We start from the raw sequence: 26,909 nt of genomic DNA on the forward strand, positions 1-26,909 counted from the left end.
TTTGTAATGCCAACCCTGTTTGATATTGCAGGAAAAAAAATATTTTCTTAGCAGGCCAGCTTTTCTTTCTGTTCTCTGTGAATACAGGAATCGGGGTGGGGGGTCTTTCGGCCAGGGGGCGTGGCTCCTGGTGGCCACATCTTCATAAAGAGAGTCTCCACCCAGCCAGCCTGCCCATCTCCCAGCAAAGAGCACATGTCTCTCTCTGTTTAAGCACATCAGTGGCAGAGCCGGTGCAGGGCTTGGGATGTGTTCTGGATGAGGCCAAGCCAGCATTTGAGGAAAGTTCATAGTTGAGCGATGTGCGACCTCATGGGGAGAGAAACTTCCTGCCTGGGCAGAAAGTCCCACAGAAGTGACAAAAGTTGGCATCTAGGATTTAAACAGCCCTGCCACTGTCTCCTCTCCCTCCCCTCACTCCATTTGAAACAGGGTGAGCTACCTGCTTTCTGTGCAGGGCTAGTTTTGGGGGACCAGAGATGCCCGAGTGGACATGCTCACGCCTCGCTGTCCGCTCATGGGGCTCGAGTGGCTGAAGCTGGAGCAGTGCCCACAGATTCCTTCTGTGGGAAGCTGATGGTGCTACTGTTTTTGTTTCTCCCCAGATGAATTAAAAAACAAAACAGTGTGCGAAGGCCAGGAACTGAAATTGCATTGCCACGAATCCAAGTTTCTCAACATCTACTCTGCGACCTACGGAAGGAGGACCCGGGACGGGAACATCTGCTCCCCAGAGCCACAGCAACTCCCCCCTTTTGGTATGTGAGGCTATTTGGTTCCCATTAGGGTGTGGTTGGCATGAATTAGGGTGCTGGGTCCCCAAGGAAAGGCATCATATCAGTGTTATACCTGGACGAGAGAAAGTCATGGGAAGAAAGAGTCACCTCCCCACAGGTCAGCCTTTGGGGCTGTCTGTCATTCAGTCATTCCACTAAGTGACTGGATAAATTAAGCGCCTGAGTAATTGGGCTCCTGCTTTTGCTGTCAGTATTGAGGGGTTCTGGGCATTGGGTCCAATCATTTAAATGTTAGCCATAGCTTTTAAAAACACTTGCTCTCAAGGGCCAGGAGTGTGGCCTAGTGGTAGAGTGCTTGCCTAGTATGCACAAAGCCTTGCATACCACATACACAGAAAAAAAAGCCAGAAGAGGTGTGTGACTCAGGTGGTAGAGCTCTAGCCTTGAACAAAAAGTGTCCAATGACAGGCAGGGCTCAGGCCTCCAGTTCAAGTCCCAGGCCTGGCAATAAATAAATAAATAAAATAAAAACATCTTCTCTTGTGTTTGACCACCCCACACCAAATCCAAATTGATGCATGAAATTAACCACCACACACACTCCAGTCTGGAGATGGAAAGGTTTGATGTCTCTGCTGAGTTAATAGAAAGAACATAGCCATTTGTAATACCATCTGGGGACGTATGCTCAGTGATCAAGTGACTCCTAAAATGAACTCCTTGATGGAACAGCGCCACAATTTATTCATGGATGGCAATGAACATTAGTTTAAGAAAAGAAATTCTTAGCCAGGCGCAGTGGCTCACGCCTGTAATCCTAGCTACTCAGGAGGCTGAGATCTGAGGATCAAGGTTCAAAGCCAGCCTGGGTGCAAAAGGACCTGAAACTCTGATCTCCAATTAATACCTAGAAAACCGGCAGTGGGGGTGTGGCTCCAGGGGTAGGGTGGTAGCCTTGAGCTGAAGAGCTCAGGAACAGTGGCTAGGCCTAGGAATAAGGCAGTAGACTTGAGCTGAGGGCACCCAGGCCCAGAGTTCAAGCCCCACGAGCACCAAAAAGAAAGAAATTAATTCATGCCTATACAATAGCTTAGACCTGGAAAAATAAAAAGTAAAGGACCTGACTGCACAGGCAGGCTCTCAGGTGAGGTCACAGCCCCAGGAGCACGGGCTTCCAGAGGCCTGTGGTGGTTCAGATGTGGCTTGACTGGCCTCAAGGCTTCATGTGATGGTGTTTTACCCACACTGGGCAGGGGAAGGGGGTATAAAGAAGTGGTATTTAGAGGTAAGTGGTATTTGGAGCTCTAATGGTTGAATATTGATGGCTTTTGAAAAGTGAGGAAAGACCCGGAGACACACACGGGACCTTTCTCTCACTCTGTGATTCCCAGGGACTCTGCCAGAGTTGCTTTCTTTGTTTTTTTTTTTTTTTTTTTTTTGGGGGGGGGGTCATAGGGCTTGAGCTAGGCCTGGGCGCTGTCCCTGAGCTCTTCAGCTCAAGGCTACCACCCTACTCCTGAGCCAAGCCCCACTTTCCAATTTCTGGAGGTTAACTGGAGATAAGAGTCTCTGGTTCTTTTGTGCCCTGTTGGCTTTGAACCTTTATCCTCAGATCTCAGCCTGCTGAGTAGCTAGGATTACAGGCGTGAGCCACCACACCCGGCTTTCAAAGTTGCTTTTTGGTCTTTGACCAGAACCATGAGCCAACATAAGCCTCTTTTCAAACTCAAGTTCGAGGGCTGTTGGGAAGTTTTGTTTTTAAGTCAGGGGGAGTGATGGGAGGAGTGATGTAGACCCAGGCACATTGTACTGGGAAGCAGACTTCTGGAATTGAACTCCTTTATACAGCTACTTAATAAAAATAAATGAATATAAAAAATCACGAATAGAGAAAATGGGTAGCAGGAAATCGCTAACTCCCATTTCCTGTGTGAGGCACAGGAAATGTTTCTGTTGTTTTCTATCCCTCCCTACTTTCACCACGTTCTAGTAAAATAAACTCTTGTTAAAACTTTCCTCCTAAAGAGTTGGTACTTGGAAATGAGGTCAGTTCTCTAACTATAGCTGAAAATGTAGATGTGGTCTTGGAATTTGGTCATGGACAGAGGCTGGAAGAGTTTGAAGGACAGGCTGGGAAAAGCTCCCAGTAGTATTATCCAGGATTCCAACTAAGGGCTCAGAGGAAGGCTAGACTAGGGACTCCATTATCTTGGCTGTGAAGGAGTGAAGAACCGGGCATGGCGTCCATGCCCTAAGGCTTTGTAGAAAGCCAAACTTACAAGTAAAGAACTAGTGTATTTGGTGAAGGAGTTTTCAAAACAACAACACATTCAGGCTGCAGCGTGGACATACTTGGCTGCTTTTAGTCAGATTTTTCAATCAGACTCAAGAAAAGATTTGGAAAATTAGAAGCCTGCCCAATGAAGGAGCTAAGAAAAAGCATATAAAGGTGTGGCGGAGAAACAAGCTTGCTGAAGAGATTAGCATGGACACACCTCACAGAGGTGCTTTACATCAGCGTAATTGGAAAAAGGCCTGCAGTCAGGCAGACCTTGTCTAGCTCATGCCTGAACTCGACTTTGGGCTGGTTATTCTTTCTATTTTTCTTCTCTTTAGACTAGAGTGGCTACTACATTAGAGCAGTTAGTCAGGAGTCTGAGATCTCAGGATTGATGTTGGAAGCCCGCCCGGCCAGGAAAGCCTGTGAGACTTATCTCCAATTAACCACTCAAAGAGAGCCAGAAGTGGAGCTGTAGCTCCAGAGGTGGAATGATAGCCTTGTGTAAAAGAACTCAGGGATGGCACCCAGGCCTGCAGTTCAAGCCCCAGGACTGACACAAAAGAAAGGAGGTGGGGAGAGGAAGGAAGGAAAAGAAAGAAATATAAGCCAGGCACCAGTGGCTCACACCTATAATTCTAGCTACTCAGAAGGCTGAGATTTGAGGATCACAGTTCAGAGCCAGCCAAGGCAGGAAAGCCCATGAGATTATCTCCAATTACAGAAAAAGCTGGAAGTGGGGCTGTAGCTCAGGTGGTAAAGCCTTGAGCAAAAGTGGCTTAGGGATAGTGCTCAGGCCCCAGAGTTCAAGGCCCAGGACAGGCAAAAAAGGAGGAGGAGGAGGAGGAGGGAGAGAAAATATAGATAATAGAGAGGGCTATCTATGGCTGTCTTTGGAAATCTTGTCTTGATTTTAGAGTCACAACTGCAAGGACTTCGCCAGAATCTTAGATGAGATGCTTGACTCTCAGATTTAACGCTGGGCTGGGCTAAGGCTGTGAGAGTACAGAGGACGGAACAAGTATGTCTGACATTGAGGACATGTGCCTGGGGGAGCAAGGGCGCATGTCCTCTCAGAGCTTACCTAAGGACATGTCATCACCTGCAGAGTTTACAAGTGGGCCCTGTGGGTGGTGACTAGGATGAAATATCCCATTGGAGACACGGTGATGGAATGCTGGTGACTTTCAGAGGAGAAAGGGAGAATTCAGAAGAGGCAGACACACGCATTTCCCATGTCACAGCACGGCTCCTGCACTGTCATCCCCTATGGGTCCTTGGCTGCGGAACTGTGAGCCATCATAGACTTCTTTTCTTTATAAGATTATCTAGCGGGGCTGGGAGTTTGGCCTAGTTGTTAAAGTGTTTGCCTTGCATGCATGAAGACCCGGGTTCAATTCCTTGGTACCACATACATACAAAAAAGCTGGAAGTGGTGCTGAGGCTCAAGTGGTAGAGCTCTAGCCTTGAGAAAGTCCAAGGACAGTGCTCAGGCCCTGAGCTCAAGCCCAGGACTGGCAAAAAAAAAAAAAAAAAAAGATTATCTAGCCTCAGGTACTTCATTGCATTGCAGTATCTGAACATGGACTAAAGCATGCCCATACTGTATCCTGAGAAGGCTGTCGTCTTGAAAATGGTGGAAATCTGTCAAAGCAAAGTCTTGACAGATCCCCCACCCCAAGGCAGGCTGGCATGGGAAAATCCAGGTGATCTTAAGTAGAACAGGAAAAAAAGGGATCTTGTCTGCAGAGATTAGGCTGCCAAATGGGCAGCAAGCGGGCACCTATCTGTAAGGTGGTCTCCACCAGCTGCTAGTGGCTCTAGTCTGTCCCTGGCCCTGAGTTCCTGAACTTCCATCCTCCTCTCAGTACCACCTGAGTGCATCCAGGCCAGAGCTGTAGGTGATCCTCTCTGCCCCCTCTCCTGTTCCTCCCTCCTGCAGCCTTGGGTAAAGGCTCAGCATACGGGCCATTTGGAGGAGTCTCCCTATCCCCCCAAGGCAAAGCTCTCCATGCCTTCCTACCATTCTCCAGGGATCCCTATCTGATCTGCATTCCTTAGCTGGGCAACAGGCCCGTGGTGACCTAACTCCTTTGGGCAAGAATGGCTTTATTAAATAAACACCCAGGGATTGGATGGCTCAGGTGGTGGAGCACTGGTCATTGAGAAAAAGCACCAGAGAGTGAGTTTCAGTTCCAGTCTTGGACAAAAGCAAGAGAAAACAACTCAGACGTTCATTATTCAATAAATTCTTTTAGAGGGGCTTCATGGGGTTATGTAGGCCACATGGGCTCTGTTTTCTCTGTATACATTCTGCTTCACACACATACACCACGCAAACACACACACATACACACACACACACACACACACACACCACCACCACCACCACCACCACCACCATTTTTTTTCTGTATTTGGTAATACTCAGGTTTTAAAGTCAAGGCTTTGAACTGTACAGACAGGCATTTTTGCCTGAGATCTGCCCCAGGCCAAGCTCCTACCTCAGCCTTCCATGTAGCTGGGATTACAGGAGCATAGCACCACACCACCCATTGTTTCCTAGATAGAGACGGGCACTCCATTTCTCAGAGTTACTAAATCTAATTTGGCTGCCTGTGTTTTGGACGGCAACAACAAGCAGCCATTCTGGCTGATCTTCAGAGCCAGCTGCCTTCGTCCATGTTGGCAGAACTCCTGGCTGAATGGCTTGCCTTGGGTGGGCTGCTGCCTTACATAGGAGGCTGTTGGATGGAAGCTGGGTTTAAATTGGACCTAATCAACTAACCACACCTCCAGCCTCTTTGTCTACATTTTATTCGTGATAAGATCTCTCTGATTTTGTCTAAGCCAGCCTTAAACCCCCCTGCCTTGGTCTTAAAGGTGTGAACTACCATGCAGTCTTCCCAGTATAATTAGAATACACGTAGACACCCACTGCAGGGAGGTCTCTCTGTCCCCTTCCTTGGGTACCTCGGTGGCACTCTAAGCTCGTACCTCCAGGCCTTCGCCCAAGCTGTCCCCTTGGGCTGGACTGTCCTTTGTGGGGCTGACTCTGAGTCATGATTAAGGAATCAAGTTGAATGATACCTGCCAGCACAGTGCCTTGTCGCTCTGCTGACTACTTTTCTCCCTGTGTGGGAAGAGGCCGGGCTGTCCTGCAGTGGTACCTGTGCGAACTCTGTGATGACACGTGAGTCAGGTCTGGTCGGTGCACAGCCACGCACCCACCGCGGCCCGCAGTGTACACGTATGGTACAAGCTGGGAATGTGGGCCTGGTGTTTTCATAGCTTCCAACCCCTTAGGAGATGCCGGAAATCAGGGTTTCTGGAAAAAAAGAAAGAAAGAAAGAAAGGTTCCGACTTTCCAAACACTGAGTGAGCCAACCAAAACATGCCAAAACAGGCCATATCCGGGCTGTGGGCTGCTCGAGGGTGAGAGCTGGCTCTTCACTCCCAGCTACAACTGCAGGTTGGCCACAAGGCTTTGAAGAAGGGACAGAGCTGTGGTGCTTTCCGCTGGACTCAGCTTGAAGTCGGTGAGATGAGCGCATGGGAGTTGAGGGCAGATCTTGTGATGGGCCTCTGGAAGAGGGCTCTGCAGGCGATTGGCATCTGGAACATCTGGTGTGTAAGGATGCTTTGTGTTCCTTTCTTCTTGCATACTAGCATAAGTCTGGCAGCTTGCCCACACTTCAGACAGGCATTTACTGGAAGCAGACATGGCAAGGCCAACTTGCATTCTGCAAAGTGCCCACTAGTCTGGTCATTGTAGCTCCTGAACTCAGATACCCAGAAAAGGAAATTCGACATACTTTGCTAAGATCTGCCATCATCATCATCATCACCATCACCATCATCATCATCATCATCACCATCGTTATCCACATTATCATTTTTTTCTCTACAAACACCATAATCACATTGAACTAAAATAAGAAAAAGATTCAGCTATGAATTTTACTCATCAAATGAGATACTGATTTTTCTAGATTTTTTTTTCCCAAGGCCTGCTGTCTGGGCAGAGAAATGTTTGACATAATAGCAATTTACACTAATTAGGCTTTTTTTCCTCTTTAGTTTTAGATCACAGATATATTCTTTTTTCATATATTTTATTGTAATTAATAGAGGGGTTACATTATATTCACCAGATAGAAGGTGCATTACTTCACAAACATTGATACCCCTTCTCATGTTTTGGTCCCCATTTCCCTCCCTCCATCCCCGCCCCTCATCTTGTTTTCCCCCCTTCGCTATCCAATTTCAAATAACCAAATACACATATATCCAATATATCAGAAAACAAGGTGAAATACTATAACAATATGAGATAACTAAGGTACAGCAAAAGAGATGAGAGATAACATAGTACATTCAGGACAGCAATCACTCATTATATGGCTTTTTTTTCTATATCCTGGAGGTCCTTTCATTTAGCGTCATCCTAGATGGCCTTATGTATGTAGGTTTTGTTCTATTGTAAATCTATCACAGATTGTTCTTTATTGTGTGATACTGCTGCTTGAACTCGTCTTGCTCTTGCTTGTCTGTTTTGTTCAAGGCCAGCACTTGAGCCATAGCTCCACTTTGGGTTTTCTGGAGGTTAACTGGAAATAAGAGTTTCATGACTTTCCTGCCCAGGCTGGCTTCCAACCATGACCCTCAGATCTCGGCCTCCTGAGAAGATGGGATTGGAGGTGTGAGCCAGCAGCACCTGGGTCTCATAGATGCTTTTGCATTGGCCAGAAAGGTCCTAACGATATCGATCTTTTCTGACCATCTTGTGAGATACATTCCACAATTTAACCATTCCCTCATGGCCACATAGCTTTTGTTGTTTCTGACTTTCAAAGTATTATGACTGGTATATGATGAGCTTGTGTATGTTGCTTTCTCTTTCCAATTATTTCCTTGGGCTAAAGTCCCAGGTGTTTTATAGGAAAAGAAAAAAAGATATGCCCATGTTTACAACTCTTCATTCGCATCATCTGAATCTTTTCCAAAACCTTTTTGTTCCAATTAACAGCGTCAATATTGGGGTATAACTGTGGGTTCCCCAGAAACAAGAATTTCTGTTGATCCCTCTGAAAGTTCTGCTTGCTGGGGATAAAAAGATTCCATGGTGTTGTCTCAGTTTGCCTTTCTTGGATCATGAATGGCTTTAAGTTTCCTATGATGTTGTGCTGGTTCTGTCTGCACTTATACACATTATCACTCTAGCTTTTCTCTTCTTGTTGGAGGTCTTTATTGAGTGATGGATTTTGCAAATTTTTATGAGCTCTTTGCAGAGTAGAGAGAGTAACCCTTTATATAGTTTTATTTTGCTTTCTTTTCTTTTTTTTAATTCTTGCCCCACCCACCTTGTTTTGTTTTCTTGTAGTGCCAGGGACCATACGCTTTCTGCATGCTTCACAAGTACTCTACCACTGAGCTGCCTGTATCCCTGGCCATACAGTTTAGATTTGTTATCTAGTTCTACTTACATTTTGTTATATATATATATATATGTATATATGAGTGTGTGTACACATATAACATATAAATATATAACATCTTTATTATATAAATAGATATATACAAACATATATATGCATATATTATATATTTTTCCATAGGAAAGCAGGTCGTGTGTGTGTGTGTGTGTGTGCGCGTGTGCGCACGCACGTATGTGCATGTGTGAGCACGCGCACATAATCTCACCCCCAGGTTACCATCACCATCATCACCACCACCATCACCATCACTGGGCACCTGTGCCTGGAAGAGCCAAAAGGTTGCCTCAGTTCATTCACACTTGATATTTTGTGGTGAGAGTGGTTTACAGCAATCTCAAAAAAGTCTGCGTTGTGGGACAAAGGGAGGAGGGCGAGTCCCCGCAGGTCCCAGCCGGAGCACTTGAGGGCAGGGCAGCCGGGCGAGGCGGGCACTGGGCAGGGAGCATTAGTCACACACCACACCCTGGTCTCGGAGCATCGTCCTGCACACAATTAATTCTATCTGTCTGGTACAGTGGGGTGAAGGGCAAAGAGACCGCTTCTCAAGGTCAAGAAGCGCGGGCTCAGGCAGCCTGGGTCCCAGTGGTGAGCACCTTGGGGTGTCTGTGTCCATCCGAAGTTAGAGGGGAAGTCCTATCCTGAAGCAGCCCTTATCCTAAGATTATAAAGGTCCTCAGTACTGGCCCTGGATTTTCTCCCGAGTTTCCCCATAAGTAACTCCATCCCGCTGCCCCATCCCAAAGCCACACCCACTGGCTTAGGGCTTGCTAACCCCAGCTATCCACTTCCAAACTTCAAAATGTGTGTCTGTTTTCTGTAAAATGTGAAGCCTCTTCTACAGTGCCGTCGAGCCAGGACTCCCCTGTGCCTGTAATCCCAGCTCCTTGGGAAGCTGAGAATGGGAAGGCTGTAGTGCAAGGCCAGCCTGGAAAGAAATGAGGCCAGGCTGGGAAGACAAGTTCAAGAAACCCTTTTCTACCCATAACCAGCCACAGTGGCATGTGCTTGTTACCCCAAACTACAAGGGAAGCTGAGATTGGAGAATCGTGGTATGAGGCCAGCTGGGACAGAAAAGTTCAAGAAAAGGAAGAAGAAGGGGGACACTGGACCCAGTGGTGTACCCCAAATAACCCAGACCTAAAAATGACCAGTGAAAACCAAGACTGAGTCTGCCTAGAAAGTACCAGGCCTTCAGTTCAGAATCTCCACCACTGAGTGAGAGGGGAAAAAAAGAGGCAATACTTGACTACTTTTATGTTTAAATGCAGATAGACCTGAGTTCTTCATCTTGAGGACGGCTGGCCCCACGTCCTTTCTGAGAGACCTTAGAGCAAGTCAGGCCCCCACAGCCGACCTCACCCGGGGAAGGGCCTGGAAGGAAGGTGAGGAAGGGATGCGTCATTACTGGCCTCCTGAGGCTTTCCAAAAATCGGGTACAGGGGTGTGGTCTCAGAAAGTCCCCCGGCTGGCTGTCCTCTGCAGTGTGTCACTTCCTGCTACAGTCCCATTTTCAGGGTGGGCTCCAGGGATTCTGCTATTTCCTTAATAAAAGACTGAGAAGCGCGCACACACACACACACACACACACACACACACACACACACACACAGTGGCATCGAGGCTGGGGTGAGGCCTTCTCAGGGCTAAGTGTGGGCAGGCCTGGACTTTCCAACCAGCATCAAGGGGCCAGGAGCTCCCACTGCCAAGTTAGGGCCACTTAGGAGCAGCCAGCCCAATTATCTAAATAAACACGGGCTGTACAGAGCGATTAACTTCAGTCATGGGGTTTAACTATTGCCAAAAATGAAAATTAAAGTGGTTGAATATCTTGTTATCACATGCGTTGTGGGAGAGTAACTACAGTTTGCCAGTAACAGAGAGTATGAAAAAACTCCACGTGGGAGGGAGATAATAACCTCTATAAAAATGACAAGGAGGCCTGTAATCCTAGCTGCTCGAGAGGATGAGACTCGAGGAACGTGGCTCAAAGTCAGCACAGGCAGGGAAGTCCGAGAGACTCTTTCTCTGCCATTAATGGCCAAAAAGACAGGAAGTAGAGATGTGGTTCAAGTGTGAGTGGCCCAGAGCTGAAGTCTCATGACTAGCACACATACACAAAAATAATGTATGTGAGGCAGTGGTGTCGGGGCTCAAGGGTAGGGTGATAGCCTTGAGCTGTGAAAAAATCCACAAATACGCTGATAAATAGAAAAGTGTGGCATAGAAAGTCGGCAGAGAAATGCATTTGCAAGTAGTCAAGTGGCTAGAAGGGGATTCTTCGAGGTCAATATGGGGTTTTTTTTTTGTTCTTTTGGTGTTTTTTGTTTGTTTTTTTAGTAATTTATTTCTTAGAATCAACTAGTTCTAGAAGGGGATTACACTTTTGGCATACATTGTTCCTGAATCAGCCTTATCACCTTCATTATCAACAAGTATTTTTGATTGTTGTTGTTTTGTGATTACTGGGGATTGAACCCAAGACATAGGAAACCACAGTCAAATGCTCTGTCTTTTGAGTTATTCTCCCAGCCCTTTTGTTGGATTTTTTTTTTTTTTGCCAGTCCTGGGGTTTAAACTAAGGGCCTGAGCTCACTGTCCTTGGACACTTTTTGCTCAAGGCTAGCACTCTGCCACTTGAGCCACAGCGCCACTTCCGGCTTTTTCTGTGTCTGTGGTTCTGGGGAATCGAACCCAGGGTTTCGTGCATTCTAAGCAAGCACACTACCACTAAGCCATGCTCCCTGCCCTGTGTTTTGTTTTTGAGACAGTCTTGCTATGTTTGTCCAGGTTGGTCAAGATTCTCCTGCCTCTGTTTCCCAGGTAGGTGGATTGCAGATTATGTTTTTACCTTGATAGTAATTTTTACTGTAGGATCACTCACCTTCAGTTTTGGCTTGTCTGTTTGTTTGAACTCAGGACCTTATACTTCCTAGACAGAAGCTCTACCACTTTAGTCACATCTCAGCCCTTTGAGCTTTTATATTTTTTTTTTTTATTTTTTGCCAGTCCTTGTCCTTGGACTTTCTCAAGGTTAGAGCTCTACCACTTGAGCCTCAACACCACTTCCGGCTTTTTTCTATGCATGTGGTACCGAAGAATCAGAAGAATCAAACCCGGGTCTTCGTGCATGCCAGGCATAGCTTTTGTAATTTTTTCAAATACCGTCTTGCCTTTTGTTTGTCATGTGGACCTTGATCCTGTTTATTCTTCTCTTGCAGTTGGATTGACTGTAATGAACCACTTACCTCCAACTGATTTGAGATGAAAGTCTTGCTAACAAACTTTGCAAAGGCTGGCCTCAAACTATCATCCTTTCAATCTCAAGTAGCTGGAGGTTCCACAAATGACCCACCATACTCAGCTCATCTGTGTTTTTATTTGGGGCAGAAAAGTGTTTTACAACATCAGATGTAAGATAAATTTTGCAATTCTCACTGGCAGCTTAGGTAGCCATTGTCCCTTCCAGGAACAAACTGTGCAAGGTGAAGTGTTTTTTGTTTGTTTGCTTTTCCTAATGAAGTTTAGAGGAGAAGGGCTGGTTTTAGGCTCACTTATAAACTGTTATTTAGAATATCAGATTCCTAATGATAACAACAAAAAGCCTCAAAGTATCGTTTTTAAAAACTGCATCCAAGCAATAAAAAACAATAATTGGCACTGGGAGTGTAGCCTAATGGTAGAGTACTAGGCAAGTATCCACCAAGACCTGGCTTCAATTCCTGGGTACCACATACACAGTAAAAGCCAGAAGTGGTTCTGTGGCTCAAGTGGTAGAGTGCTAGCCCAAGGACAGTGTCCAGGCCCTGAGTTAAAGCCCCAGGACTGGAAAAAACAACAACAACAACAAAAAAACTGGCTACTGAAGGGATATAACCGTACTCAGATAAACTTTCCATGGTGTCTGGAATGGTTATGTTACACACAGAGTATTTTTATATAATGTTTACAGGACATTTTACGTTTCTACCGAACTTGCCCCTCAGCCATTCATTACCGAAAGACCTTTTTCTAACTTGGCACGGATTTTAAGTTTTAAGCAAGCTTATTTTGTACTCTTTTAATATTTTATTTTTGTAGTCTTTATTTTAACATGTTAACTCGCAAATAAGCATCTTGAAACCCATAGTGGTTAAAATCCTATATCATCCCAATAAACCCAAAATACCCACCACACCTGCCTGGGAGTTTCCGTCTATGTCTTCTTTCTATATCCCAGTTTCAGGCTTTAATATTGAGATCTGATCGACTTCTTTCATACCATATGTGCTTGTTTTCACGTCTCATGCTGAGAAAAGGCACAGGATTTAGACTAGATGTTGTCCAAGTAGTGCAGTCTTTCCCCCAGTCTCTATCTTACCCCATTTTGCTCCCCATCTTCTGGCTAATGGTCAGTCCCTCGAGGTTCTCCTGGACTACTCTCCTCATCGTCATGTTTCTTTCTCATCTGCTTTACCCAATTCACATTTATCCCATGCCTAAGGAACCCTTCTCTATGAAGCCTATCCAGTCCCCAGGGACCCCTCTGGCCCTTCACCTCAGGACCTCTTGTCTGCACCTTGTGGTCTCCATCCCATTATCACATCCTGTCTCTCATTGCTCCATTGCTGTTATTCAGATTTTTATTTATTTTTTTTTGCCAGTGACATCATACCTGTCACAAATGAATGCAGGAGAACTTAATTTTTGTTCACAATGTCTGAGGCCTTGGTTGATCTGGTGAGAAAGATGTGATGAGGAAGAGCAGCTCACCTCATGGTGGCCAGGAAGCAGAGACACGTTCTCCTTTTCCTCATATTCTTCCACCCAGGCCCCCAACCTGTGGTATAAGGTGCTGCCCATATGAGGGAGGATCTTCCTCAGCTAATTGAGTCTCTGGAAATTCCCAGACCAAAGTGTGGTTTACTAATCTCCCTGGTGCTTCTCCTTCCAGTCAAGCTAGCAAGTGAGATTCCCCATTAAACCCCATATCCTGCCTAATACAAGATTATGTCTTCATTCTGGTGTTTTTCTGACAGTGCGTAGCACAGCATCTCATCGTCCACAAATGCCTTACTCTATTTTCTATAGACTTAATGCCTAGTCTATTTCTATGATAAAATACCTGAGACTGGCTAATGTATACAGGATAGAGATTTATTTGCTCATGGTTCTGGAGGCTAAGACCAAAAGCATCACACTAGTACCACGTGGTGAGGTGGCTCTAGAGGGTAGCTTGCCTCTCTTCCTCTTATTTAAAGTCTTTAATGAAGGTGTTAGACAGAGGGGCTGCCATTTCAGAAGTCAGGTAATGAGTAAATTTCTTTTTTTGGATGTTCCCCAATAATATTATGATGACATTGTGTCAAGATGCTGAAAACATGGGCCTGTGTTTAGTGGTTCATTTCTTTTTGTGGGTATGTGCATTGCTCTTTGGGATTTGAACTCAGGACCTGGATGCTATCTTTGAGGGGGTTTTTTCCTCAAAGCTAGTGCTCTGCTACTTGAACTACAGCTCCTCCTCCTCCTCCTCCTCCTCCTCCTCCTCCTCTTCCTCCTTCTCCTTCTTTTGGAGTTCATTTCAGTATTTTTTAATTTTATATAAATTAAAGAAGCATTCAGGGATTGTGTTTTTATGTTTCTCTCTTAAGAGGGTCCTCCTTTATCTTTTGGTGTGAGTGTTTAGAATCCCGTATAATTAATCATATCCTAGCATATTTTAGATCCAATTCCCACATATCAGAGAGAACAATCACCATTTGTCTCTATGAACTTGGCTTATCTCACTTAACATGAATTATTCTAGTTCTATTCATTTCCCAGCAAATGACATAATTTTATTCTTTCTAATGGCTATGTAAAATTCTATTATGTATAGGAGCCACTTTTTTTGGGGGGGTGTTAATTAGTGATGAGTGTCAGAGACTTACCTGCCTGGGCTGGCTTCAAACTGTTAACCTCAGATCTCAGCCTGCTGAGTAGCCAGGACTACTGCTGCTCAGCTGTTTAGTGGTTCATTTCATTTCATTCATTCATTCATTCATTCATCCACACATTCATCAGTTATTAGGGTATTAAAGTGCCCAGACATTAGGAATTAGATGATGAGTAAGAGGAGTTCCCATGTTCACATAGAGTTATAAACCAATACTTTAACGAGTGGTTAATTCAAATATTTATTGAGCAAATATTTGTTAAAATAAAAGCAAGAGGAATTTTGTTCAATGTCATATTTATTATTTTTTGTTCTGTTTGCAGAGAGGTTACATAATTTGCGAAGCCTAGTGAAAAGCAAAACTCTGGGTCCCTTGAATAGACCAGATTTTCAATCTGATGTCCACAGAGCCTTCAGCGAAGCTCAGGATTTGTAGGGCATGAGAGGGAAGATAAACAGAGGAATTATCTTCACTTGACTTGAAATGCTGTATTTATTTCTAATGCGTTCCATTGGGTAACCTGTGGCCAAGCACTGAATGCAGCCTGATGTTCTTATTCTTTGTTTTCTTTGTTTTCCTTTTTATGGAAAAAGGAGCTTGAACTCTGGGCCTGGGCACTGTCTCTGAGCTCTTCAGCTCAAGGCTATTGCCCTACCCCTTGAGCCACAGCCCAATTTCCTGTTTTCTAGTGATTAATTGGAGATAAGAATCTCACATTCTTTAGTGCCTGGGCTGGCTTTGAACTGTGATCCTCAGATTTCAGCCTCTTGAATAGCTAAGATTACGAGCCACCGTGCTTGGCTGAAGTTCTTATTCTTTCCTTCCAGACTGCCTGTCTTACTCAGCTCTGCAAGTCTTATCCAGAAGGTGCTACGGGAAGCAGAGATGTACAATCCTTGTCAACAATTACCACTTTGGAAGGCCCTGCCTGCCAGGAGTGAAGATGTACCTCACAGTTACCTATGCATGTGGTAAGAATAAATAAACCTGCAATAAGCTCATAAAGACACAGCCTCTCTGGGAGTACATTCTGCTCCCCAGATTCCTCCCCAGGCTAGGACTCCTGTTCCCCTTTGCCGTCCTTTCTCCTTGTTTATGACATTCAGATCAGATAAACAACATTTTCTCTGATCAAAATTTGTTTTAAGAGTGTGTTTCTAGCAGTCAGATTGGCACTGGATGGGGAGGGCAGGGTGAGAGCAAGCAAATTGGGATAAAGTTAAGGTCACTGAGAACTGGTGATTTTAATCTGAGCTCTTAGGAAACTCTTAAATTTATTGTCGTGTCATGCAAGTTCACAGAAGTATTGTGTGGCTCTGATTTAACCTTCCAGCACCATTTGTGGACCTGAAATGACTAGCTTGCGGTGCTGCCAACAGCTATTTTATCTGCAAACCCACAGCACAATTAAAAATGCTACATGACATGACTACTTTGTTTTTCTAGTGTCTTTGTTTAGATTTTACTTTCTTAAAGCTATTTAAAAGCAAATGAGTGAGCCAGGCATTAGTGACTCACGTCTGTAAGCTTAGTTACTCAGGATGCTGAGATCTGAGGATCAAGGTTTGGAGCCAGCAAGGGAAGGAAAGTTCATGAGGATCTTCTCTCCAGTTAACCAGCGAAAAAGCCAGAAGTAGAAGTGTGGCTCAAGAGGTGGAGTGCCAACCTGAGCAGAAAAAGCTAAGAGACAGTATCTTGGAACTGAGTTCAAGCCCAAGTAGAAAAAAAAAAAGTAAATGTGAAATGAGTGAGTTTTTTTTTTTTGGCAAGGTGCTTTGGATTTCTAGTTTCTATTCCTAATCTATTGCCTTGTTTTGTTTTGTTTAAATGAATACAAAAGCAGGAGAAAGCAAAGAACTCTATATCTAGAGAACCTGATACCTTTTCTCTTTTGGATAGCTCTCTAGTCTTTATTTTAATTACAGATTTTATTGAGATATAATTCATAAGCCATACAATTTGCCCATTGAAATATACAAAATGGGGTTTAAACTATATTCCTGGAATTGTGCAAGTTCTGTGAAAGAAAAGTAGCAGTCTTGGCAGGAAGAGATGCTATGCCAGGTTTCACTGTGGCCACGCAAAGAGGAACATTGTTCTTGGGAGCCAGAAAGAAAACGTTATTTGATTATTAGAAAGCATTTCATGTCAGCCACAGCTCTACTCTCTGTCCCTGCCGTGCTGCTGAGATCTGTGGTCCTTCATACTAGGGCATTTCTTGGGCATCTTCACCTGGCACAAAGGCCACTAGGACCTACTGGCAAAAGGTTTCACAAAGCCGGGAGTTTGGTCTAGAGGTAATGTGCTTGCCTAGCATGCACGAAGACCCGGGTTCAATTCCTCAGTACTACATACATAGAAAGCCCAAGGACAGTGCTCAGGCCCTGAGTTCAAGGCAAAAAAAAAAGTTTCACAGTTTAGGAGTGATGTTTGCTTGTAAATCCTGGGACATTTCTGAAAGAGTTTCATTGAGCAGTCGGAGCTTCAAATGAGGTTTTCTTGCTGTTGCGATGCCTTATGAGCTTTCCCAAAGCAGAGCAGTACAACTTGTATAATTTGTGTTAGCTTCTTGTCTGCTTCCTGTCATCAGTTTTCCCAGATTTCCTCCAGGCTGAAGTTTCTTCCGGGCACTGGTAGCTCACGCCTGTAATCCTAGCTATTCAGTGAAGCTGAGATCCGAGGATCACTGTTCAAAGCCAGCCTGAGGCAGGAAAGTTCATGAGACTTTAAATTCCAATTAACAACCAAAAACCCAGAAGTGGAGGTGTGGCTCAAATGGTAGAGTGCCAGCCTTGAGCGAAAAAGACAAGCAATAGCATGAGGGCCGGAGTTCAAGCTCCTGTTCTAGCAAAAATAAAAACTAAAAATTTGCTTTTCCTCTCAGCTTGTAGCGGGCAGCGTGCTTGGCCTTTGGAATTCTCACTTTGCTCTGTTTTAGCTGCTGTGATCATTTGTCTGCTGCTCTGCCTGGGGATCCTGAAAGCCAATTGCTTATTCTTAGGGTCAGTATGGCAGAACCATCGACCACCTTCCAAACTCATCCACCTGTCTGCCTCTCATCTGTCATCTTTTCTCATATTTAGTGCATCATCTTAGCATCTCGTGCCTAGAATTTTCTAGATATATTACGGAAGAGGCAGAGAGCTCTGGAGGAGGAACTGGGGAGGGTCAGTGATAGGCTTTGAGTAGGTCATGGCCATTTGCTCATTATGGCTCAGGAAGCTCATGTCCAAGTTCACTGAGGCTGTATTGTGCATTCTTTATCTACCTTATTTCACCCACTGCAAAACAACTCACTGGTTTTCAGTAAACTTAGGCCTATGCATCCATTTACCTCACTTCAATTTGAAAATATTTCCATGATTCCCCAAGTTCCTTGTCTTCATTTTCACTCCCACTTCTGGTCCCAGGGAACCACTGATACAATTTCTATCTCTAGATTTACCTTTCTTGGATATTTGTACAAATGGAATCAGGCAATTATCCTTTGTGTTTGGCTCCTCAGGGAAAAAAAATGTGTCTGTACTGGACATGTACAGACTTTTCCCTAACTACTACAATATAAGTGACCATGATAGGATATTGTAGAAAGTACTATAAAAACCCAAAATTGTCTTTTGTGTTTGGGATCTCCCACTAAGCATGATCATTTTGAGATTTACCCTGTAACATGTATCGTTTTAAATTCTTTTTCTTATTAAATTGTATCCCAATGGATGGATACATTATACTTTTTATTTTACATGTGTTTAAATATTACAAAAATGGGCCTGAACTTTCCTGGATGTTTGCTAATGACCATGTACCATTAATGTATGTGGTGGGCTGTAATCGATATGGAAAAAAAAGCAAAAAGTGCCTTCTAATCTTATTTACAATGCATTGTCAACATATATTAAATATAACATTTTAAAGCATGTATTTCAAATATTTATTTTTGATTTTTCAGTTCCCAAGAACATACTCGGAGCGATTGATCCAGCCATTACTAATCTAAAGCCTTCTTTGAAGCAGAAAGATGGCGAATATGGTAATTGTTATAGCTTAATGTCAATATTTCTCTTTAAGTAAAGGTAAATATCCCCATGACTACTGTCAGGCACATAATGGGAGGAAGGAAAAGGGATGTCAGGGGGTGCTATTTGTTCTGGTAACGGTAGTGCCAAGCTAACCAAAGATTGCAGTTGGTGGCCAATGCTTTGTCTTAAGCTGAGCACTGGTGCCTCTTGGCACCTATAATCCTAGCTGTTCAGGAAGCTGATTTCAGTTCAGAATTATTATGGGCAGGAGAGTCTGTGGGATTCTTATTTTTAATGAACCAGCAAAAAGCCAGAAATGGAAGTGTGGCTCAAGTAGTAGAGTACCAGTCTGGAGTAAAAAAGCCAAGTAAGGAGGGGCCCTGAGTTCAAACCCCAGTATTGGCACCAAAACAAAAAGAATCCTAAGTAGAATAAATTTCCCTCTTCACTCTTCTTTTACTTGTTAAAAGCAAAAGAACCAAACAAAACAAACCCAGTGTAAATAAGAGCTCTGCTCAGAAATAAACTGTGTTCCTGGACTGTACAGGGGGCATGTTGCAAAGAAGATCCTGACAGTGGCCTGGGTGGCCCAGAACCAGGCCGGGCCTGTGTGCCCCCTGTGTGCGCAGTTCTCCTTGGCTCTTATAAGGAGGGGTAAGGAATCGCCATGTGGATTTTCTTCTCAAATCTAAAATGGAAATTCAGCTCCATGGAGCTGCTGATAGAAAAATGTAGAGATCCAACAGATCACTTCGGATGATCATCTGTGGGCAGTAAGAACTTCATCTTGCGTTACTTTCATTATATTTATGAATTTTCCTGCTAATTATACAATTTAAGTAAAAGGATGAATCCCTCTGTGTCTGTGGGAAAATGATTCCAGACCCCCCACAAATAAAAATCAATTGATGCTCAAGGCCCTTTCATTAAATGGCATAAGACTTGCACAAAGCCCACCCATGTATTTCTGTATACTTAGAGATTATCCCTAGGTGGCTTTATAAGCCCCACGCCAATGTCATGTGTGCCATAGCCATCCTATGTGTTGTTTAAACAGCAAAGAGACAAGCCTGTACATGTTCAATACACTATATCCTTTTTCTCAGAATGTTTGATGTATAGCTTATTGAACCAACGGATGTGCAACCCTGAAATTCAGAGGGCTGATTCCATACTTCATAAACACACACACACACACACACACACACACACACACACACACACACACACACACACACACACACAAAACCACAGGAAGAAAAAAAATAGAAATAATCTCCAGTCAAAAGCTTACAAAGACCTACAGGATAACCCCGGCTTTCTACCAGTCCCACTTCTCTCTGACTGTGCTCCCACACGAGCCCCTGAATAATCTGGGCCTGAGAGCTTTGTGCCATCTTTCCAAGAGACTTCAGCCCCGACATTCTTAGGCGCCCCCCTTCCCACCCAGACTGCCTCATAGCATTTCCAGGCTCCATCTACACAGGTTACCAGCATTAGACAATAGATCTTTTTTTTTTTCTGTCACATTTAAAAACCAAACATACACAACCCGACTTCATAACCCAAGATTCGTCTCATCTCTGGTTGACATCAGCTCTGAAGGATACTATTTCCCAGGCCTCTGAGAGGACAGACAAATGCCACCCACTTTGGGATGGGACAATTAGCCAAGCCTGAACGTGGAGCCAAATCTTGAAATATTCCTAATCCCTCTCATCCTTCAGTTTTCAGGGACTGCTTACGAAAGGCTCTTCTGGCTTAGTCTTCCATGATTTGGTCAGAAGCCCATTTGTTGCATGGCTATGATTTTTAACCACTGTGACAGTCAGGGGTGGGAAACAGAGGGTATTTTCCACTAGGTGTACAGTGAATGATACTGATGAATTACTTTTGCTTTTTTTTAATGACATAGATATCAACTTTAACCCCAGTGGATCAAGAGTTCTGCCAAAAGATGGAGTTATTGTTAGCAACTCTCTGGCAGCATTTGCTTACATTAGAGGTAGGTCAATAAATTGACGTTTCCTGGAATACTAACAAACGCATCAAAGCTTCACTAACAAGTGCACCATTCAATTACAACCTTCAGATAGCTAAAGAAAAATGACTTTTGGCTTGATCTACCAACTACAGCATCCCAGAAACACAAGATCCCAAAACACAGGAGACTGAATTAAAGTATATCTGCAACCTGGCAACCAGGAAGAAACCACAAACATAACACTGCACTACTCAAGGTTGGGCTCCATGGATGTTTTCATTCCTTGACAAGTAGGAATGCATCTCCTAGGTCTGAAATTTTGGAAGGACACGAGATTAGTATATTTTTGCCCCCTTGTTATTAGACGAAGGTGCCAGATCAGGTAGTAAACAAAATGGGCTGCATCCCAGGAAGCCAGAGTTGCTTGTATAGTCCCAAGGGCTACTTCTCTTGGGTGCCAAGGTTTTCCTTGTTAATCTTCCCTGCAAGGACCAAACTCCACCTTCCTGGACTGGCAGAGCTGAAGGCTGGCAGCAGGCCTGGCTGTGCTGCTAGTCTTCTTCAGGGAGGAAGCAGCAATCTTTCCTTGCTACCTTTTCTGACTAGGCCAACCAAGGCTATACCTTTGGAATGTTGACTGCAAGTTTCAACAGTGCCTGCTGGCCCGCCTGCTCAAGGATGTGTTAGCCCACTTCCCGTCACTGTCGCTTTTATACATGACACAGGCTACTTACCAAATGGAGGGGATTTGAGCTCATGGTTCCTGAGGTTTAAGTTCAAGATTGGGTGTTCCTGTTGGTTTAAGTTTCAGGTAAAGGTGGCATATCCTAGTGAGAGCACCTGTCACATTGAGCAGTCACATCTTAAACCCAGGCAGAGAGGACACCAGAGCCCCACAATCCTCCTCAAAGGCCTGCTCCCAGTGACCGATAGCCAGGCGCATTGGCTCACGCCTGTAATCCTAGCCACTCAGGAGGCTGAGATCTGAGGATCAAGGTTCAAAGCCGGCTAGGACACAAAAGTCCATGAGACTCTTATCTCCAATTGTCCACAAAAAAAAAAAAAAGCCGGAAGTGGAACTGTGGCTTAAGTGGTAGCCTGTGAATCTTGAGTAAAAAATGGACCGGGAGTTTGGCCTAGTGGTTAAAGTGCTTGCCTAGCATGCACGAAGACCCGGGTTCGATTCCTCGGTACCACATACATAGAAAAAAGCCGGAAGTGATGCTGTGGCTCAAGTGGTAGAGCTCTAGCCTTGAGAAAAACCAGGGACAGTGCTCAGGCCCTGAGCCAAAGCCGAGGACTGGAAAAAAAAAAAAAAAAGAAAAATGCTCAAGGACAGCACTCAGGGCCTGAGTTCAAGTTCTAGGAGCAACACAAAAGAAAAGAAATATAAATATTTGTAGTGCCAGAAAGATTCCCATGACCTGTGCTCACGCCTGTACTCCTAGCTACTCAGAAGGCTGAGAGCTGAGAATCACGGTTCAAGGTCAGTCCAGGCAGAAAACTCCTCGTGAGACTCCAGTTAATCACTCAAAAACCAGAAGTGGAGCCGTGGCTTAAGTGGTAGAGCACTAGCCTTGAGCACAAAGAGGCTCAGAGATATTTCCCAGGCCCTGAATTTAAGCCCCACAACCAACAGCAACAACAAAAAAGAATGCAAGATTTCCCAAATCCCTGCAGAGCCCCTTGGAGAGAAGGTTCGTAGGGTGCCTGTACACAGAGGTTAATGATGGGAAAGAAGCAGCGATGTCCCTGGCGGGGGACAGCGGGGATGCCACAGTGGTGTCAGACAACCAGTCAGCCCCCCCTCCATGGTGGAGGTGTGATCCAGGGAGAAGCCACAAGTGACGCCATCCCCTGCTGACAGGACACACACCAGCGCCTGGTCATATGGGCGTGGCCTCCAACCTTCAGTTCCATGACAGGAAGGTACTGTCACATCCCTGAGTGCTGTCACACCAGGCTAGGGACACTTTGTATTTCCCTCATGAGAACCAGCCGGGCTGCTGCCTGGCTCCTCTCGATGGTGACAGGGCCCCAGGAAACAGGACCCATGCCATAGCTCCTTCTGCTTATCTGGACACAAAGAGATTTGAACTGGAGCTTGTCCTGGCCCCAGACCAGGACGTAAGAGCCAAAGGGACCTTAAAGACTCCCAGGAGCGCATTGAAGATGATAAGGTGAAAGTAATTCAGTCTAGTCTGTGATGATGAACTAAATTTAGAGGCTAATTTGGAATAATACTAATAAAATATAACAAGAAGATTCTGTTCAACCCCAGCAACAAGAATAGCTTGATCTTTCCAGAGTATGAGATAGAAAAGGGGTCACAAAAGTCTAAAGGGGTCCAGCTGATTCTAGAAAATAGATGATGTGGAGTGTGTGTGCGTGCGTGTGTGTGTGTGTGTGTGTGTGTGTGTGCGCGCGCGCGCGCGCGCGCGCGCGCGCATGCGTGCGGGCGCGTGCGCACGTGAACAAGTGTACCAGTTTTGGTCCTGGGCTTCACCTTGAAGTCTGAGTGTTATCTCAGCTTTTTTTGCTCAAGGCTAGTGCTCTACTGTTTGAGCCACAGGTCCACTTTGGGCTTTTTGGTGGTTAATTGGAGTAAGAGTCTCAAGGACTTTCTTGAGTGGACTGGTTTCAAACTGTGATCTTCAGATGTCAGCCTCCTGATTAGCTAGGGTTACAGGCATAAGCCCGTAATGAAGCACTTTTGATAGAAAGCCTGGGTGTAGTTTTCTAGCCAGCGGTAGCTTTGGTTGGGCAAGTGGGCTGCAGCAGCTGAGGTGAGGCCAGCTCATCTCTAAAGTTCCACGTAGCCCATCCGGGGATCATGTGGCTTCAAGTGGTCAGTTCAGGTGAACCCAAAGCCTTATTCCTACCGGCCTGCCAAGAGTTAGTTGTCTGATTTTTCATTCTTGACCATGGCATCTCAACAGATATGAATGGATCTGCCTTAGAGACCATTGCCTGATCCAGAAGGCACCGAGGACCTTGGCTAGTGAGAAGCAGTTCTGGCAGGAGAATTTCAGCCGCATTTCCTTGGAGAAGAGAGATTGCTGGAGAGATATTGACTGTGTGGAGCTCAGCTGCACCAGGCCTAGTGCTTCAACCTGTGCTCCCCTACCCTAGAGTAGGGCAGGGTGAGAAGAGAGAAGGGGAGCAGGAGGGAGGGAGACCAGGAGAAGAATATGTTCGAGAATGACAAAGCAGGAAGCCCTGTAATACCCACACAGAATGGAACGGCCAGTGTGGGAGAGTGGAGAGGGAAGAGATGACTCTTTAGAGCTGAACATGGCAGGTGACGGGCTGGGTCACCGAGCTCCCTTGGCCGTGGTCAGGATTGTAAGCTGAGGAGAAGCGAGAGACCATTTGTGTTCTAAGTCAGGCAATGGTATGATCAAATGTGCACTTTTGAAAAGACGGAGGAGCTGGAGGAAGAAGGTGAGGGAGAAGGTTGGGGACTCGCTGCTAGCAGAAAACAGGAAGCAGCGCAGAATTTAAAATTATCTATATTTTTTCAGATAAATTCACTAGGTCCAAAGCTACCTTAATGAAAGGGAAAATACAAGCTATCAATCATGAGATACCCACAGTATACTTCAGTTCAATCAATTATTAGCCAGGCATGGTAGTATACAACTATCAGCCATGTATTCCATCAATGCAATTAAGAAGATCATGGTTCAGGCTGCTTAGGCAAAAGTATAAGAATTGACTCCAAAAATAAACAAAGCATGAGTTTACTCATGCCTGGTATTGTAGCTACTCAGCTGAGACCTGCAGCTACTCCAGGCAGAAAAGCCTATGAGACTTCATCCCCAATTAACTGGCAAAAAGCAGAGTTGGAAGGATAGCTCAGTTGGTTCAGTGCCAGCCTCGTCAGTACAAAGCCCTGAGTACAAATGCCAGGACTGCCAAAAATAAGGAAATAAAAAGGCTTGCAGGGCTGGGCCTAGGGCCTCAAGCCTGTAATCCCAACCACTTTGGAGGTAGACATTGAAGAGTCACAATTTGAAGCCAGTGTTGGGGTAAAAAAAAAGTTCATGAGATTCTGTCTTCACCAGTGGCTGGGCACAGTAGCGGGTGCCTGTGACAAGCTGGAGGATCACAGCTCAGGCCAGCGAGGCATCCAGTGCAGGAAAAGGGACTGGAGTCATAGCTCAAGTGGTAGAGCACCAGCCAATTGAGTGTGAGGCAAGCAAGGGAGTCATGGCCACCGTGAGATGGGAGCCCCTAGTGGGGAGGCTGGGAAGATGCAGCCCAGACACAGGCTGTCACCAAGGCTGGCAGCCCTCCGTAGGGAACTTATTCAGAGCACAGGTATGTTAAAAGGGATTCAGAAACTAGAGATAAAGAAGGGCCAATCATTAGAACGTGTAGTGTCCTAAGGGTTATGACTAATTGAGTTCCATTGATCTGAAAATCCTGAAAAAGAAAATAAATGGACCCAGAAGCCCAGGGCCCACCCAATCCTAGCTATTCAGGAAGCTGAGAACTGAGGATCGTGGTTAGAAAACAAATCTTGAGAGACACTTATCCCCAATTAACCCCCCCTAAAGCTGGAAGTGGAGTTACAGCTCAAGTGGTTGAGTGCCATCTTTGAGTAAGAAAGTTAAGGGACAGACCTTGAGTTCAAGTCCCGGGGCTTGAACTTTGTCTCTGTCTTGTCTATCTGTGTCTGTCTCTTTATCTCTGTCACACACACACACACACACACACACACACACACACACACACAGTCGTCATCATACTAGGTTCATTGTGCGGCTGAGTCAGACCTTGAACTTGATCCTCCTTGGCCTCCACTGCACCACCGCTTGGAGCGGAGAGGAAGTGTCTCACTGTTCCTAGAAGCTGCACTGGGCTGGAATTCCTTCCTCTTGGAACTAGCCATTCCCAGTCTGGATCCACAGTGGGGCTCAAGGGTTATGATTTCCCAGGAGGAGGAGGAGCTGGGCTGTGGCTCGCTTGAAATTCTGTACCAGGCACCACAGAGTGGGTGGACTGCAAGCGTAGAGGCTTGAAGGTTTGGTGGTTGGAAACTGGGAAGAGGAAGAAGAATAGAAGAGAAGGAGATGGTCTCAGTCCATTTTCTGTTGCCAGTGGTACATCACAGACTGGGTAGAGATAAAGGAAGAGATTTTGTTGGGCTCAAAGTTCTGGCGGTGCAGGGTCATGGATCACCTTTGGTGATTTCCCCCTTCCTGCAGAGTTCCAAGCAGTACAGAGCATCACACAGTGACACACAAACAGTGTGTGACTGGTGTGTGTGTGTGTGTGTGTGTGTGTGTGTGTACACGTGCGCGCGCGCGTGTGCATGTGCCCTCCTGCCTCTGCTCACAAAGCCTCACTAGGCTCTACCTGATGACCTTCTCTAGCCCTGAGTCTAATCTCATAGCTCAGTGTGGGCTTCACTGTGAAAGCCTCATTTCCACACAGACAGCACGGGGAGACTCGAGCCCACCCGTAGCAGAGGGCAACCATAAGGCTTGATCTGCAGATGAGGAGGGATGTGGGTTTTTTTGTTGTAGGTGACTACTAACTTCACCCTGAGTGCCAGAGTGGCCCCTAATCTCCAGTCCACCTGCTCTCCAAAGCATATGTACCTCTAACTGATCGAATCCTTCATAAGCCTTGATGATTTTGCTAATACTGTTGTGGACATGGCCTGCTGTGCTTCAGCGGGGATCCAGATAGCCTGGGTATCTTCGAGAGAGTGGGGGGATGATGCTGTCAGGGCGCTGGCTGGGCTTTGAAGCTGAGAAGATTCAGAAGTGGCTGATAGCTTGAATGCATGCTCAGGAAGAAAGTGGACTGGGCAGGTTTCCAGTCTCAAGAAGCTGAGGTGACCCAGTTTCATGTCTCAGTGGATTGCATTCCTCCACTGTCCTAGTGTTTGAAAGTCTGCCTGGACCTCTGGGGAAGTTGGTGGCCATAAGACAAGAGTCTTCATTATTTAATAGGATAAAGGGAGTGACAGTGTGGCTGAGGGGTCTCTGTTCAATTAAGATGTGCTGGAAAAATACCCTAGGTACCATGTGTGCCCCACAGAGAGCTCTGTGATCAAGGTCTGGGGGCTCCAGACCTGGCTCTGCCTGAGCAGGCCACCATCTTCCAGTAAGCAGCTGCCACTCTGTGCCTGGCCTCAAGCACCTAGATATTGGGGTATTGGCAAGCTATTGTCCGGGGGCAAAATTTATGAATAAAGTTTTATTGGAACACAGTAGTGTCTTGTGTTTTGTACACCATTGATGAATGCTTTGGTACTCTATGAGCAGAGCTGGATATCGGCAACCAAGACCACATGGCCCATCAGGCCTAAGATATTGACTTGTTTGCTCAGTTGTTGGAGGTCTGTCAGCTCCTGGTTCCTAATAGGAGGGGGTTTATGGATCCTTATCTCCCAGGATAGAGGTGCCAAGATCCCAAGGCGTCCACAACATGGAGGAAAAAAGGGACAGAATAAAAGTCTTCCCCA

At 45.4% G+C, this 26,909-nt stretch overlaps 1 protein-coding gene across 3 annotated transcripts in view; it reads left to right on the plus strand.

Annotated features, from left to right (window-relative positions):
• Nucleotides 1-26,909, plus strand: part of Eva1c (eva-1 homolog C) — a 68,447-nt gene that overhangs the window by 39,917 nt on the left and 1,621 nt on the right. For 2 of the 3 annotated variants that reach the window (XM_090348644.1, XM_090348659.1), the window contains exons 4-8: nucleotides 606-758; nucleotides 9,782-9,895; nucleotides 15,253-15,396; nucleotides 18,375-18,455; nucleotides 20,360-20,449. In XM_090348644.1, the coding sequence (XP_090204770.1) occupies nucleotides 606-758; nucleotides 9,782-9,895; nucleotides 15,253-15,396; nucleotides 18,375-18,455; nucleotides 20,360-20,449 (582 nt within the window). The remainder of the gene's footprint in view (nucleotides 1-605; nucleotides 759-9,781; nucleotides 9,896-15,252; nucleotides 15,397-18,374; nucleotides 18,456-20,359; nucleotides 20,450-26,909) is intronic. The other variant, XM_090348651.1, reaches the window with a different exon arrangement.

Source organism: Megascapheus bottae, chromosome 1 (genome assembly GCF_031878675.1).
Source record: "Megascapheus bottae isolate mThoBot1 chromosome 1, mThoBot2.hap1, whole genome shotgun sequence".
NCBI lineage: Eukaryota > Metazoa > Chordata > Mammalia > Rodentia > Geomyidae > Megascapheus > Megascapheus bottae.